The following is a 16,203-nucleotide window of genomic DNA, read 5'->3' on the forward strand; positions in this document are numbered from 1 at the left end:
ACTCAATAGCTCGTCCAATGAAGAAAAGCATAATGTATACCTTCTTGACCACTCTATCCACCTGTGCAGCTACCTTCAGGGTACAATGGACCTGAACTCCCAGCTCTCTCTGCTCATCAACTTTTCCCAAGACTCTTCTGTTTACAGTATAGTTTGTTCTAGAATTAGACTCCCCAAATGCATCACCTCACATTTGCCTGGATTGAACTCCATCTGCCACTTCCCATCCAATCTATCTATATTATCCTGTATTGACAGTCCCCTAAACATTCTGCTACACCACCAATCTTCATTTCATCTGCACATTTACTGATCAGACCAACAATGTCCTCTTCCAGATCATTTATGCATGTTACGAACAACAGCGGCCCCAGTTACTGATCCCTGTAGAACACCACTGGTCATCTTTCTCCATTTCAAGAAACTCCCTTCAACTACTACTCTGTCTCTTGTTGCTCAACCAGATCTTTATCCACCTAGACAGAGCACCATGTGACTTCACTTTTTCCATTAGTTTACCATGGGGAACCTTCTCAAATGCCTTACTAAGGTCCATGTATATGACATCTACACCCCTTCCTTCATCTATCAACTTGGTTACTTCCTCAAAGAACTCTATTAAGTTGGTAAGGCACGATCTACACCGCACAAAAACATGTTACCTATCACTCATAAGCCCATTCTTTTCCAGACAAAAACATTTTATCCCTCAGTACCTTCTCCAGCAACTTCCCCACTACTGACATCAGGCTCACTGGTCTGTAGTATCCCTGCTCCCTTTCTTGTACAGGAGGACAACATGAGCAACCCTCCAGTCATCCAGCACCTCACCTGTGTTTAAGGATGCTACAAAGATATCTGTTCGGGCCCCAGCTATTCCCTCTCTCGTCTCCCTCAGCAACATAGTGTAGGTCCCATCCGGTCCTGGGGATTTGTCAACCTTCATATCCTTCAGCCTACCCAACACTTCCTCCCTCCTTCTTTATGTCAATGTGATCCAGAGTTAACAAACTTCTATCTCAAATCTCAGCATTTATCACCTGTTCCCCAGTGAACACTGATGCGAAGTAATCATTGAGAATCTCATTCATTTTCTCAGGTTCGACACAACCTTCCTTCCTTATCCTTTAGTGGACCAACCTTTTCTCTGGTTACCCTCTTGCTTCTTATATAAGAATAAAAGGCCTTGGGATTCTCCCTATTTCTGCTCGCCAAAGCTATTTCATGACCCCTTTTAGCACGCTTGATTACTCGTTTAAGAATGGTCCTTCTCACCTGATATTCCTTGGGAGGCCTGTTCTGTTTTTATTGCCTGGACTTTATGTACGCTTCCCTTTTCCTCTTGGCTAGTTGCACAATTTCTCCCGTCATCCACGGTTCATGAATCTTGCCTTTCCTATCCCTTGTCTTCAATATATCTTTGAAAGCCTCCCACATATCAAATGTGGACTTTCCTTCAAAGGCTGGGACTTGTTTCTCTGGAGTGTCGGAGGCTGAGGGGTGTCCTTAAAGAGGTTTGTAAAATCATGAGGGGCGTGGAAAGGATAAATAGACAAAGTCTTTTCCCTGGGGTGGGGGAGTCCAGAACTAGAGGGTATAGATTTAGGGTGAGAGGGGAAAGAAATAAAAGAGATCCAAGGGACAACCTCTTTTCCCAGAGGGAGGCATGTGTATGGAATGAGCTGCCAGAGGAACTGGTGGAGGCTGGTACAATTACAGCATTTAAAAGGCATCTGGATGGGCATATGAATAGGAAAGGTTTAGAGGGATATAGGCCAAGGGCTGGTATTTGGGACTAGATTAAGTTAGGAGAACTAGTCAGCATAGACGAGATGGACCAATGGGTCCATTTCCATGCTGTACATCTCTATGATCCCAAAATATCATGGTGAAACCAATGAAAACCAATGCATACTTGAGCAAGGTTCAGGATAGAAATAATGACTTACATTTGAACTGTTAACACTGGAGTATGGGTTGTTGAATTTGAGAAGCATTGTCTTTAGCTGGGGACATGGAACAGACACTTATAGCATGAATGAACTGGAGGGACTGGGAGGGTTGGAATAAAAGATGATGGAAGGAAGAAAAGGAGCTGGATCATGTAGTCAGGAAGTAGGTGCTCAGAATGGGAGTTTGAAACTCACCAGGATTGGAATTGGCTAATTCTTGTAAGGAGTCAGTAGAAATCATTCAGAAACAGATGAGATTTATTAAAGAATATAAGACAATAAGATATAGGAGCAGAATTAGGTCATTTGACCCATCAAGTGTGCTCGATCGTGGCTGATATGTTTCTCGACCCCATTCTCCTGCCTTCTTCCCATTATGTTTGATCCCCTTACTAATCAAGAATCTCTTGCTGTCTTAAATACACTCAATGACTTGGCTTCCACAGCCCTTTGTGGCAATGAGTTCCACAGATTCACCACCCTCTGGCTGAAGGAATTTCTCATTTGAGTGATAAAATGTTGTCATTTCACTGTGTCCTCAGATCCTCATCTGTCCTACTAATGAAAACATTATCTTCACATACACTTATCCAGGCCTGTCAGGAGCCTCTAAGTTTCAATGAGATACTGGCACTGGAACGTGTCCAGTGGAGATTCACACGGATGATGCCTGGAATGGTAGGTCTAATATATGAGGAACGGTTGAGGATCCTGGGATTGTATTCATTGGAGTTTAGAAGATTAAGGGGAGACTTAATAGAGATGTACAAGATAATACATGGCTTGGAAAGGGTGGACGCTAGGAAATTGTTTCCATTAGGCGAGGAGACTAGGACCCGTGGACACAGCCTTAGAATTAGAGGGGGTCAATTCAGAACAGAAATGCGGAGACATTTCTTCAGCCAGAGGGTGGTGGGCCTGTGGAATTCATTGCCACGGAGTTCAGTGGAGGCCGGGACGCTAAATGTCTTCAAGGCAGAGATTGATAGATTCTTGTTGTCTCGAGGAATTAAGGGCTACGGGGAGAACGCTGGTAAGTGGAGTTGAAATGCCCATCAGCCATGATTGAATGGCGGAGTGGACTCGATGGGCCGAATGGCCTTACTTCCACTCCAATGTCTTATGGTCTTATGGAGATCTTCCCTCATTCTTCTAAACTCCATAGAGGACAGGCTGAGAGTCCTCCAACACTCCTCATATGACAAGCTCAGGTTTAGAGTTCTACAATTTACAATTCTTCCAAGTTTTGTGACTCTGCAAACTTTGAAACTGTACCCTGTCCATCAGGATTTAGGTGATTAACACATAAGTAAACTTTTAATTATCTGACACCTATGGGACTAAGTGTATGCCGATTTATCAAATATTCAGATCATCAAGAGGTCCATGTAAACACTGTAAAACACACTAAATAATAGAAATGTGATGTAGGGGATTCACATCACTATTATGTTTTATTTACAACATAAATTACTTAATGTAACTTTGCCTTAAATAAAGCACATTGACAGACAGCCTTCTCATTCGCACCCTCAACTGTCTACTGATAGATTGCAGTATTTGAGAAGAAATTGAATCAACTGTTGATATTTCATGTGGCCATTTGAATAAAAGTATATTCATCAGGAATCCTGATGAAGGGCTTATGCCCGAAACGTCAAATTTCCTGTTCCCTGTAAATAAATTAACCAACTACATTAAATGGGTAGGATAATGCAGTAAACTTTGTGGTATTATTTGAGGTTTTTTTTGCCTGTTTAGCCAGCACGCTGCTTTATAAGGATGCTGATCAGGAGAAACAAGGGTCCCATAACAACCTCTGGAGAATTCCACAGCAAACCTTCCTCCAGCCCCAAAAAATTCCATTGGCCATTACATCCTGACTGTTCACTCAGCCAATTTATACCCATGATTTGGAGATGCCGGTGTTGGACTAGGGTGTACGAAGTTAAAAATCACACAACACCAGGTTATAAACCTGTAGGACTATAACCTGGTGTTATGTGATTTTTAAATTTATACCCATATTATAACTGTGTTATTCTGAAACGTTTCTCTCTCTACGGATGCTGCTGTGTTTCTCTAGCTATTCCTGTGTTTGTTTTTAATTATAAAACAGGTGTTTCCAAACCTATCGTGTTTTAAAAGTGACAAAATGAAGGGGGTTTCTCTGTGCTGCAACAGTTGTGCCCAAGTCTCAGGCTGTAGTCAGTGAGTAGGCCTCAGCGCGGTCTCCATGGTAACGAACAGGCCTGGCAGTGCCGCGCGGGGGGTCAGTGCGCAGGCGCAGTAGGTCATGGCGCGAAGATGGCGGTTGTTGTCGTTGATGTTGGCGGCGGCGCTGGCTGTGGCCGGCGGCAGCGACTCCCGAGCAGGTAAGAGAAGGAAAGCTCTGGGAACCGCTCCGACCACCCACTCCGGGGCCCCTCGCGGTCACCGTGATCGGAGATCCAAACTGCCGCTGGTTCCTCAGACCCGGCCCCGCTTGGGACAAAGAAAATTGGGGGTAGGGCTCTGAGGTCAAGTGTGGGTCTGAGGGAGTTGTTAGAATGTGTCAAGGGGATGTAGGTGGGATAGTAAGGTGTGAGAGGGTAGGGGAGTGTGGTGGGTGACAGGGTGTTAGAGTAAGGGTAGATGGTGGAGTGAGAGAGGCGGGGGAGGGGAATAGCAGGGGGGAAAATGTATAGGGGAGTCTGGGGTAGGGGGATCAAAGAGGAGATGGTCATGGGGGAAGTGCAAAGGGTTAGCAGAGGGGAAAAGTGGGGTAGAGCAATGGAAACGGGGAGAAAGGGGGGGGGTTCTGGAAATTAGGGGTCGGCTTGGGGAAGAGTACAAAGTTGGTGGTGTGTGTGTGTGTGTGTGTGTGGGGTGGGTGGGGGGGAGGGGGGGATAGTGAAGAGTTGCTTCCATATTAGCAGTGTTGCTGGTTAAAGCACAGCAGGTTAGGCAGCATCCAAGGAACAGGAAATTCGACGTTTCGGGCCAGAGCCCTTCATCAGGGGCTCTGGCCCGAAATGTCGAATTTCCTGTTCCTTGGATGCTGCCTAACCTGCTGTGCTTTAACCAGCAACACGTTTTCAGCTCTGATCTCCAGCATCTGCAGACTTCACTTTTTACTCCATATTAGCAGTATTAAGCATGTTGGTAACGAGTCTAATTGCCTGATGGTGGCACCACTAGATTGCAGAGTATGCTGTTGCAAATAGGTAGCTCGAAATAGTATTACAAAGTTAAAAGAGAACTACCATTAGATTCAGATTTATTGTCATTATTTGTTGAAATTAGGGTTGTAAGCCTGTTGTCTCTTCACCTATCAATTAGATAGAGTCATGGAGATGTACAGCTTGGAAACAGACCCTTCAGTCCAACTTGTCCATGCAGACCAAATATCCCAACCCACCTAATCCCATCTGTCAGCACCCAGCGCATGTCCCTCCAAACCCTTTCTCTTCATATACCCATCCAGATGCTTTTTAAATGTTGCAATTATATTAGTCTCCACTTCCTCTGGCATCTCATTCCATACACGTACCACCCTCTGCGTGAAAACGTTGTCCCTTAGGTCTGTTTGATATCTTTCCTCTCTCACCCTAAACTTATGCCCTCCCTATAACTCAAATCCTCCAATCCTGGCAACGTCCTTGTAAATCTTTTCTGAACCCTTTCAAGTTTTAGATTAGATTAGATTACTTACAGTGTGGAAACAGGGGAAAAGTGGGGTACTTACAGTGTGGAAACAGGCCCTTTGGGCCAACAAGTCCACACCGACCCGCCGAAGCGTAACCCACCCATACCCCTACATTTACCCCTACCTAACACTACGGACAATTTAGCATGGCCAATTCACCTGACCCGCACATCTTTGGACTGTGGGAGGAAACCGGAGCACCCGGAGGAGCCCCACGCAGACACGGGGAGAATGTGCAAACTCCACAGTCAGTCGCCTGAGGCGGGAATTGAACCTGGGTCTCTGGCGCTGTGAGGCAGCAGTGCTAACCACTGTGCCACCGTGCCGCCCACAACATCTTTCCGAAAGGAAGGAGGCCAGAATTGCATGCAATATTCCAACAGTGGCCTGACCAATGTCCGGTACAGCTGCAACATGACCTCCCAACTCCTGTACTCCATACTCTGACCAATAAAGGAAAGCATACCAAACGCTACCTTCAGTATCCTGTCTACATGTGACTCTACTTCAAGGAGCTATGAACCTGCACTCCAAGGTCTCTTTACCATTATACCCACAAAGATTTGCTTTCCCAAAATGCAGCACCTCACATTTATCTAAATTAAATTCCATTTGCTACCCCTCAGCCCATTGGCCCATCTGATCAAGGTCCCATAGTAATCTGAGTTAACCTTCTTCGCTGTCTACTACACCTCAAATTTTGGTGTTGTCTGCAAACTTACTAACTATACCTTTTATGCTCAAATTCAAATCATTTATATAAGTGATGAAAAATATGGAAACCAGCACCGATCCTCGTGGCACTCCACTGCTCACAGGCCTCCAGTCTGAAAAATAACCATCCACTGTAACCCTCTGTCTTCTACCTTTGAGCCAGTTTTGTATCCAAATGGCTAGTTCTCCCTGTATTCCATGAGATCTAACCTTGCTAACCAGTCTCCCATGGGGAATCTTGTCGAACGCCTAACTGAAGTCCATATCAATCACATTCACTACTCTGCCCTCATCAATCCTCTTTGTTACTTTTTCAAAAAAAACTCAGTCAAGTTTGTGAGACATGATTTCTCACGCCAAAGCCATGTTTACAATCCTAATCAATCATTGCCTTTCCAAATACGTGTACATCCTGTCCCTCAGGATTCCCTCCAACAACTGGCCCACCACTGACGTCAGGCTATAGTCTATAGTTCCCTGGCTAGTCCTTACCACCTTTCTTAAATAGTGGCATCACGTTAGCCAACCTCCAGTCTTCCGGCACCTCGCCTGTGACTATTGATGATACAAATATCTCAGTAAGAGATCCCTAGCAATCCCTTCCCTAGCTTCCACAGAGTTCTAGGGTACACCTGATCAGGTCCTAGGGATTTATCCACTTTTATGTGTTTCAAGATATCCAGCACTTCTTTCTCTGTAGTATGGACATTTTGCAAGATATCATCATCTACTTCCCTATATTTTATATCTTGTCCTTTCCACAGTAAATAGATTAGATAGATTAGATTAGCTACAGTGTAGAAACAGGCCCTTCGGCCCAACAAGTCCACACCGACCCGCCGAAGCGCAACCCACCCATACCCCTACACCTACACCTAACACTACAGGCAATTTAGCACAGCCAATTCACCTAACTTGCACATCTTTGTGACTGTGGGAGGAAACCAGAGCACCCGGAGGAAACCCACGTAGACACGGGGAGAATGTGCAAACTCCACACAGTCAGTTGCCTGAGGCGGGAAATATTGATGCAAAATGCTCATTAAGTATCTTCCCCATCTCCTGCGGCTCCACACAAAGGCCGCCTCATTTATCTGTAAGAATAATAGGGAGTAATCTAGAAATTACTACTCTCGAGGACCTCCTTTTTAAATTCCTGCCTAAGTCTCTGTAATCTCCCTTCAGAATCTCAACCTTTTCCCTTCCTATGTCGATGGTTCCATTGTGTACAATGACCTTCTGCTGGCCCCTCTCTCCCTTGAGAACATTATGCATCCTCTCTGAGACATCCTTGATCCTGGCACCAGAAAAGCAACATACCTTTCTGATTTTTTGCTGCTGGCCACAGAAATGTCTGTTTGTGTGTCGGACTGGAGTCCTCTAACACAGTTAATCTCTTGGAACCTGACGTACCCCTCATTGCATTAGAGCCGGTCTTAATACCAGAAACTTGGCTGTTCGTGCTACATTCCTCTGAGAATCCATAATCCCCTACATTTTCCAAAACAGTATACTTGTTTGAAATGGGGATAGCCACAAAAGACTCCTGCACTACCTGCCTAATACCTTTCCTGGAGTTAACCGTCTATGTGACTGTATCTGAGACTCCCCCCACCCACCCCCTTCCAATAACTGCCATTCATAACATCCCCTTGCTCTTGTAAATTCTTCATTGCCTCTAACTGTCTCTCCAACCGATCCATTTGATCTGATAGGTTCACAACCAACATAAACTCTCCCTACACTCCCACATCCTGCAAGAAGAACATATCACTCTACTAAAGGCCATTTTTGCTTCTTTCAAGTCTACTGCTCCAGAAAATAGCACTGTCTTATTCCTCTACAAAACACCGTTCCAGGTTAAATTAATACTTATGGCTTATATTTTAAGTTTAATCAAGAGACATATCTCAATAAAATATATAATTAAAAAAGCCCACTCTACTCACTACAGACTTATTGTAAGGCCGCACTTAAACTATCCACTTATTTGTTTCTGTGCTGTGACCTCTCCCAAACAGGTTCCTCCAGTATGAGTTGTAAATTTCACTGTTTGTTAATTTTCCCAGAAGGACTCCGATGTCCAGTGATACATGAATTCAGCAGCAAAGGCAGTAACTGCATAGGTTCGCTGCTGTCAGTTAGTAATTTGGGTTTCTTTCTCTTTCTCTCTCTCTCTCCCCCCTACACTGACCTCACCAAGTGCTTCGTTTGTCTGTTCTTCTGCCTTTTAGATGATAGCTAATCGAGAACCCAGCTTCATTTTCTTTTTCCTTGCTTCAGTACCCTCTAATAAAAATAATCTTCTCGGTATTAGAAGCACTAATTAACCCCTTTGAAAAGAGAATTCCAGATTAAGTTTTTAAAGGAATGACAAGTGATTTCATGGAAAGTGACAAGATTCCTCAGGAATTGACACTGAGCAAAATAAAAATGCAGTTCTTGAGAGAAATTCAACAAATCTGGCAGTGTGTGTGGAGAAAGGAATGGAGTTAACATTTCAAATTGAGTATGACTGTTCTTTCGAACTGGACATAACAGTAATGTTTCTGGACTGAGAAGACTAGAGCAGGCTGACAATCTCAGTTCTATAGATGGTTAGATTTAGTTCTTAGAGTTAAAGGGGTCAAAGGGTATGGGGCGAATGCTAGAACAGGGTATCAACAGGATGATCAACCATGATCATATTGAAGGGCAGAGCATACACAAAGAGCCAAATAACCAGCACCTGCTATTTTCGATGTTTTTGTGTTTGAAGGGCAGAGATGTAAAACTTACACAGAATTGTGTATTTTGGAATTCTCAACCCCAGACAATTGTTGCATTCCTTTCTATATTTAATTCAGAGAAAGGCAGAATTTTGGTCTATTGAGGGATTTGGACAGTGGATAGAAAATAGATTTGAAGTCTAAGGACAGCCATGATCATATTGTATAGCAAAGTTTATTATAGTTTTCAGGAGTTTTGCCTGTATGCTTATGGACCAAGTAGAAAGAAGGGTAGGCATGTTTATTTCTGAAAATGTGTTGCTGGTTAAAAGCACAGCAGGTTAGGCAGCATCCAAGGAATAGGAAATTCGACGTTTCAGGCATAAGCCCTTCATCAGGAAGATTTGCCAATCTTCCCAGTGAATGAAGATATAGAGGGGATGCTGCTGATGGAACCTGTCCAGCATTATTATTTATCTCAGATACAAAATCCAGGTGTTGTGTCCAAATGGCTGAAAACTTTGCCAGATCTTGTTTGCTTAACTCTTGTACAAGCATACGAAACAGGAACAGGCCATTCAGCCTGTTCAGTCTATCCCATCATTTGATAAGATCACGGCTGATATAATTGTAACCTCAAATCTACATTCTTATCTACCACGATTACCTTTCAACCCCTTGATTAACAAGAGCAATCTATCACTGCTTTAAAAGGTCCTTATTCAGGGATTCTGTCTCCTCCATCTCTTCAGGAAGAGAGTTCCAAAGTGTCTATAAGACATAGGGGCAGAAATTAGGCCATTCAATCATGGCTGTTAAGTTTCTCAACCCTGTTCTCCTGCTTTCTCCCTAAAACCCTTGATCCCCTTGATACTCAAGAACCTATCTATTTCAGTTTTAAATATACCCAATGACCTGCCCTCCACAGCCTTCTGTGGCAATAAATTCCAAAGATTCACCACGCTCTGGCTGAAGAAGTTTCTCCTTTTCTGCATTCTAAAAGGTCTTCTCTTTACTCTAAGGCTGTGCCCTCTAGTCCTAGTCTCTCCTACCAATGGAAACAACTTCCAACATCTACTCTGTCCAGACCATTCAGTATTCTGTATGTTTTAATTAGATCCCCCCCTTATCCTTCTAAACTCCATCACATATAAACCCAGAGTCCTCAAAGGTTTTCATTAATAGGAACATTCTCATGCGCCTCCTCTGAACATGCTCCAGGACCAGAGATATAAGCCCAAAACTGCGCACATTACTCCACATGTGGTCTGATCAGAGCCTTATAAAGCCTCAGAAATACATCCCTGCTTTTATATTCAAGACCCTCTGAGCAAAAACCTTTTGCCTAATCTCTCTTTTAAATGTGCAATCCCTGATAGTTAAACAGTGACCCCAAGTTCTCAATTGTCCCGTAAGAGGAAACATCCTCCTTTCCATATCAACCCTGGAAAGACTACTAAGGATTTAAAATATGTCAATCACCTAATGAAATTGAAAGACCCTAAACAGACAACAGGCAAAATTAATGTCATTTACAAAATAACTTGCAAGATCTGTAAGGAACATTACAAACAGGCAGAAAGCTAGCCACCAGGATACATGAACATCAACTCGCCACAAAAGGACATGACTCACTCTCACCAGTATCCTTACACACAGATAAGGAAGGACACCACTTCAACTGGGACAACACATTCATCCTAGGACAAGTCAAACAGAGACACGAATGAGAATTCCTAGAAGCATGGCATTCCAACTAACACATCGAGTTAGACCCCATCTACCACCCCCTGAGAAAAAGAACAGGAAATGACATCACTAACCCAAGGAATCCCAAATGTGTAAATAGAAAGCAGGCTGTACCATCAGTGCTTCATCCGGAGGCTCACTGGTATTATCTAGTATGGTGATGAAATGTCTGGAAATGAACCTTCCAGCTCAGTGAGCAAATCTACATCCAGAACCTCAAACTGAGCTACAAATCTTCTCAAAACTCGATATATCAATCAAATCGCTTTTTATTTTTGTAAATGCCATGGGATGCAGATCTGGCTTGTCCAAAACTCTCAATTACAGTGGTCCAGGCAGAATGTAGAAAATCTTCAAAGACAACTGAAATTCTCCTTGAAGTGTTTTAGACTGCTGATGGCCATCATGCTTTGAATCCATACAACTTGTTGATAGGTAAAGCAACAGCAGAGAAGCAAAGAAAAAGAAAACAAATTCAGTGAACGCTGGATCCCACTACCTCAATTTGACTTATTGCAGTCACATATACCTAAGTACAGTGAAAAGCTTTGTTTTGCGATCAGTACAGGCAGATCATAGCAAACGAGAGCTTACAGATCTTGGAGTGTTTAGGGTAAGCCACTGCATAGGAGATGCTTAAAGCAAGATTAGCAGTATTTGAGGTTAGAGAGCCCCAGTCAACAGTCTAATAACGGCAGGGAAGAAGTTGTTCTTGAATCTGTTTGTGTGTGTATTCATGTTTCTGTATCTTCTGCCTGATAGAAGAGAGCACTACTGGGGTGGTAGTGGTCTTTGACGTTGGCAGCCTTTCCGTGGCAATGAGAGGTGTAAATGGAGTTCATGGATAGAAGGTTGGCTTTCGTGATGGTCCGTGTGCACACAACCTTCTGTAGTTTCTTACAGTCTTGGACAGAGCAATTGTTGTATCAGGCTGTTATGCACCCAGACAGAATGTTTTCTGTGATGCATCTGTAAAAGTTCCTTCATGGGGGCAACCTACATTTTGACCAAGAATCTGCAGGTTAAGAATTGGTCTATTTGGTCACATGAAGACCCAGGGTGTAGATTCTCAACTCTGAGTCAGACTTAATCGAGGGAAAGCTGACAGCAAAGTTGTAGAGCAGGCTCCACCGGCCCGGGTGGTTTACAGCTCTTACCTATTGTGGTTTGGTCATTTACATTGGAAACGTAAAGCTTATTTAACTGGAGGATTATCCAAGAAAGTAAAACTTACTCATTAAGAATTCATAATGTAACTCTGAACTTCTAAAAGTATTTGCTACACAGCCCAAGGTCACGTCTCAATATTTGGGCTCATGAAGTCAGCATGTCAGTCTTCGCTTGAACTGCAAAACATTTCCATCAGTTGTTAGTAGAACCTGCTTCTGGCTTTTGCGATGTAATGTGGGAAAACGTGGGAATAATAGAAAATATAAATGGAGAGAGATTGCAGAATTGAGAATACTGATACATGTAACACAAGATGGTTAGTATGCAGATACAGCAAGTGATTAGTAAATTAAATGGAATGTTGTCATTTATTGCAAGAGGAATGTGATTTATGTAAAAGGGGATGTACTACTACAATATATGCAGTTTGGTGAGGTCACAACTGGAGTACTATGGACAAGTTTCGTCTCCTTTATATAAGAAGGGATCCAAAAGCACAAGAATCAGTTCAGACTAGGTTCACGTGCCTTATGCTTAGGATGGGAAAGATTAGGGGGCATACTTTTGATGATGATCTCCTCTGCTGCTGGATTCGAGAATTCCTGGACTGGTTTGTAACAGAAGAACCCATTTGGGAAGCTCTAGCATAAAGGTCGACAGTTTCATGAAATAGGATTTCTGACCCTGACTGGAATAACTCTTGTTAATTATGATTCACTTCTAACAGTGTGGTGTTTACTTTTTAGATGGAAATTGGCACAGGTACAAGGACAAGATAGCAGCAGCTGTGGGTTCTTATCAGCCCTGCATCCAACATAACTGCAGCTGTCATCAACGGTCAGGTCTTACTCGTTAGAATATTTTTTTTTTAAACTTTTTTTACATCATATTTTCTTTGAATTGCGTCTTAATATTATTGTTCTTCTTCAGCTATGCATGCCAGTGTCTTTAGCTGCCTCACATTTGCCCTGCAATCTGGAGCAGGTGGGTTAATCCCTTCCTCAATTGCTCAGTTTCCTTGTAATCGTGTCTTTGGTGGTCGTATTAGATTGAGACCACAGCTTGAGGCGATAGAGGTTGATGAAGGCAAACATCTCTACATTATTGTTCTGTAGCTGTTCAGCAGGGGCAAGAATATCTGCTTCCTAAGAGTTGGCAGACTGGTTGCACTTCATCCAGCACAAAGGAGGAAACTATTTCCTCTGCAACCCAACAGTTACTGCATCCATTGCTGTTATGTGATCTTTTTAACCTGATAGTGAGCATTAGGAGTTCAGATCACACCAGGTCATATTTTAATTATGAAATCTGTGGACTAGCACCTGGAATGATGCCTTCCAGGTTGCCACTAAAAGATTGATGTTCTTATAATGGAATGGAATTTCCTGTCCCTATACAGACTGTAAAATGTGTAGATCTAGTGCACACTTCAGATTAGATTAGATTACTTACAGTGTGGAAACAAGCCCTTCGGCCCAACAAGTTCACACCCTCCTGCCAAAGCGCAACCCACCCAGACCCATTCCCCTACATTTACCCCTTCACCTAACACTACGGGCAATTTAGGACGGCCAATACACCTAACCTGCACATTTCTGGACTGTGGGAGGAAACTTTGTGGTTATTTCTGCAGCAGGTTAAGAAACCCCATGTTGTTAAACAATTCCTCAAGGAAATGGCTCATCACATTCTAAGGCCCTAAATGTAGCCTTGCAACTGATGCTCACATCCCTACAGAGAATATAGAAATATTAGTTCTTCCCCATGTTACCTTGGGGAATGTAACATGGAGAAGAATAAATATGCCCCCACAGCAAACTTGAGTGCTAAGTTCCTGGCTGTAGATTTTAACACCAGGAAGATTTATAAGAAGAATTATAAACAAGTCTTTTGTAGTCCTTGTGTGTGCAAGCCACAAGCTTATCCTGGAAAATCATACATGCAAAATCATCCATACAAACGCATAATCATTTCCTACTGCAGACCCTGCTCAAGAGGATTTTAGGATTACAGAACTTGTTTATGATAATTGGAATGTTTTAACTTTAAGAAAAATGTGTATTTTTAAGATTTGTTCATGGATGTGTGCATCCCTGGCAAGGCCAGCTGTTGTTACCCATCTTTATTTGCCTTTGAGGCTGTTTAAAAGTCAACTATGTTGCTTTCGGTCTGGAGTCACATGAGGGCGCAACAGGATAAGAATGGATGATTTCCATCACTAAAGGACACGAATGGATGAACCAGATGGGTTTTTAACTATACTCTGGTAGTGTCATGATTGCTATTATAGTCATAGTCATAGAGGTGTACAGCATGGAAACAGACCATTCCGTCCAACTCGCCCATGCCGACCAGATATCCCAACCCAATCTAGTCCCACCTGTCAGCACCCACTTCAATTCCAGATTTTTAAAATTAACTGCATTAATTCAGTTTGAATTCTACCTCTGCCGTTGTGGAATTTGAGTCCCTGTCTCCTGACCACTAGATTACAAACTCAGTAACACTGGGTAGTCCAGTGCCTACCTCTGGACATAAGGTGTGATGTACTGTTGCATTGTCCCTCTGTTCATGAACTAGTTTACATAAGTTTGACTTATTTTGTGAAACAAATTGAATATTCCATCATCCTTGAATTGCTGGTGCTCCTTTTTTTGTATAAGTACCTTAGAGTGTATAGTGCTTGTGAATTGTGTTTGGTTCATACCCCTTGAAAGTTGATACAAAGCCTAATTGTTAACTCTGATTGTGTAGTGTACAAATGCCTTAATAGACTATTGTTTTCTTTCTGTGAAACTAGTAACATAGACTAGAAGGAATAAATAAATATGAATTTGACCTGTGACCCTATTGTAATTGTTTAAATTTCATTTTATTATATTTTATTCAGTGTCCTAGAGGATGATCTTTCACCCTTCAAGCAAGGAATCTCCAGTGACATGATGACTGATACTGTCAATAAAAATGTAGGGACTCACTACCAGATAATACAGAACAAGTTGTATCGACAAGATGACTGCATGTTCCCTGCCAGGTGGGAGAATAGCCAGGCCTGCTGGAATTTGATACATATGTATTATGGGACTGAAATGAACCAAAGAGATAGTCTTTTCCTTGAGAGATTTCTGACCATGAAATTCTCCAGCATCTATAAACCACTGGAACCTGACTCAACCATCCATGATGCAATTTGTTCAAACAGAAATCCTAACATGCATTGAAGAATGAGTTAAACCTTCAGTAGCGTGTACTAGATGTGAGTCACATAGTAAGATAAGGAAATATTAAAGTCAATCTCTTCAGTCCTAAACTAAACTTCGTGTATGTGACATCCAGTTTGCCTCCTTCTACATCTGGAACATTATCTTCAATATCTTACCTACTTTCACTCTGCTGCAACACTCTTCCATATATTCATCAAGAGCCATTCAGCATGGAAACAGTCCCCACTGACCATGTCCCTAAAGTAAACCAGTCCCATCTACCTGCACTTTCCCCGTATCCCTCCAAACCTTTCCTATTCATGAACTTATCCAAGTGTCTTTTAAACATTGTAACTGTACCTACTGGGGGGTTGCTGCTTAATCACTGCTGTGCAAGTGGTGGTCACTCCTTTGATCAGGAATATCTCAGTTACAATCAGCAGCTCACTTAACTGCCTCTCTCCCTGCTTTCAAACCACAAATAAAGTCATTGGTTTAGCTGTGATTTGAAAGTAATTGTCTTGATCCCTTCTCTCCACCACTTGCTTTTACAAGCATCCTGAGTTTGCTTTTTATGCAAGTGCTTCATAAATATGTGGAACACAAACCATTTCACATCCTTGTGTGTAGTTGAAATGATCTAAACTTTTGCTTAATTTCTGTCACAGGCTAATTCTATCTTCAAGAAATAATTATTAAGATGCTCAAAATCTTGAGGAAATTGGACAAAGTAGTCACAGAAAAACACTTCCAACTGAAGTAAGGGTTAAGCATCAGAGACCGTTTTAAGATAAATAACAAATTAATCAAAGGAAAACTGAGGAAAAGTGTTTAGGATCTGAAATACGTTAATGATGCTGTGGTGGTGGAAGTTTCAATCAAGACATTCAAGAAAAATTAGAGAACTAAAACTTAAACAATGGAAATATGAAGCTTGAAGGCATGCTGATCTGACCACTGTGACAACAGGCCTTGCATTGCTATAAATGCTTCTCTTTATATATCTCCATTTGTGGTGA

At 42.4% G+C, this 16,203-nt stretch overlaps 1 protein-coding gene across 3 annotated transcripts in view; it reads left to right on the forward strand.

The window, feature by feature from the left end:
- Window positions 1-4,238: 4,238 nt before the first annotated feature.
- poglut1 (protein O-glucosyltransferase 1) overlaps window positions 4,239-16,203 on the forward strand; it is a 31,909-nt gene continuing 19,944 nt past the window's right edge. Inside the window, exons 1-3 of one of the 3 annotated variants that reach the window (XM_060836548.1) lie at window positions 4,239-4,327; window positions 12,728-12,818; window positions 14,872-15,015. In XM_060836548.1, the coding sequence (XP_060692531.1) occupies window positions 4,249-4,327; window positions 12,728-12,818; window positions 14,872-15,015 (314 nt within the window). In that variant the 5' untranslated portion in view covers window positions 4,239-4,248. Of the gene's footprint in view, window positions 4,328-12,727; window positions 12,819-12,911; window positions 12,966-14,871; window positions 15,016-16,203 lie in introns of those variants that run through there. The other 2 variants (XM_060836549.1, XM_060836551.1) reach the window with 2 other exon arrangements.

Source organism: Hemiscyllium ocellatum, chromosome 15 (assembly GCF_020745735.1).
Source record: "Hemiscyllium ocellatum isolate sHemOce1 chromosome 15, sHemOce1.pat.X.cur, whole genome shotgun sequence".
Taxonomy (NCBI): domain Eukaryota; kingdom Metazoa; phylum Chordata; class Chondrichthyes; order Orectolobiformes; family Hemiscylliidae; genus Hemiscyllium; species Hemiscyllium ocellatum.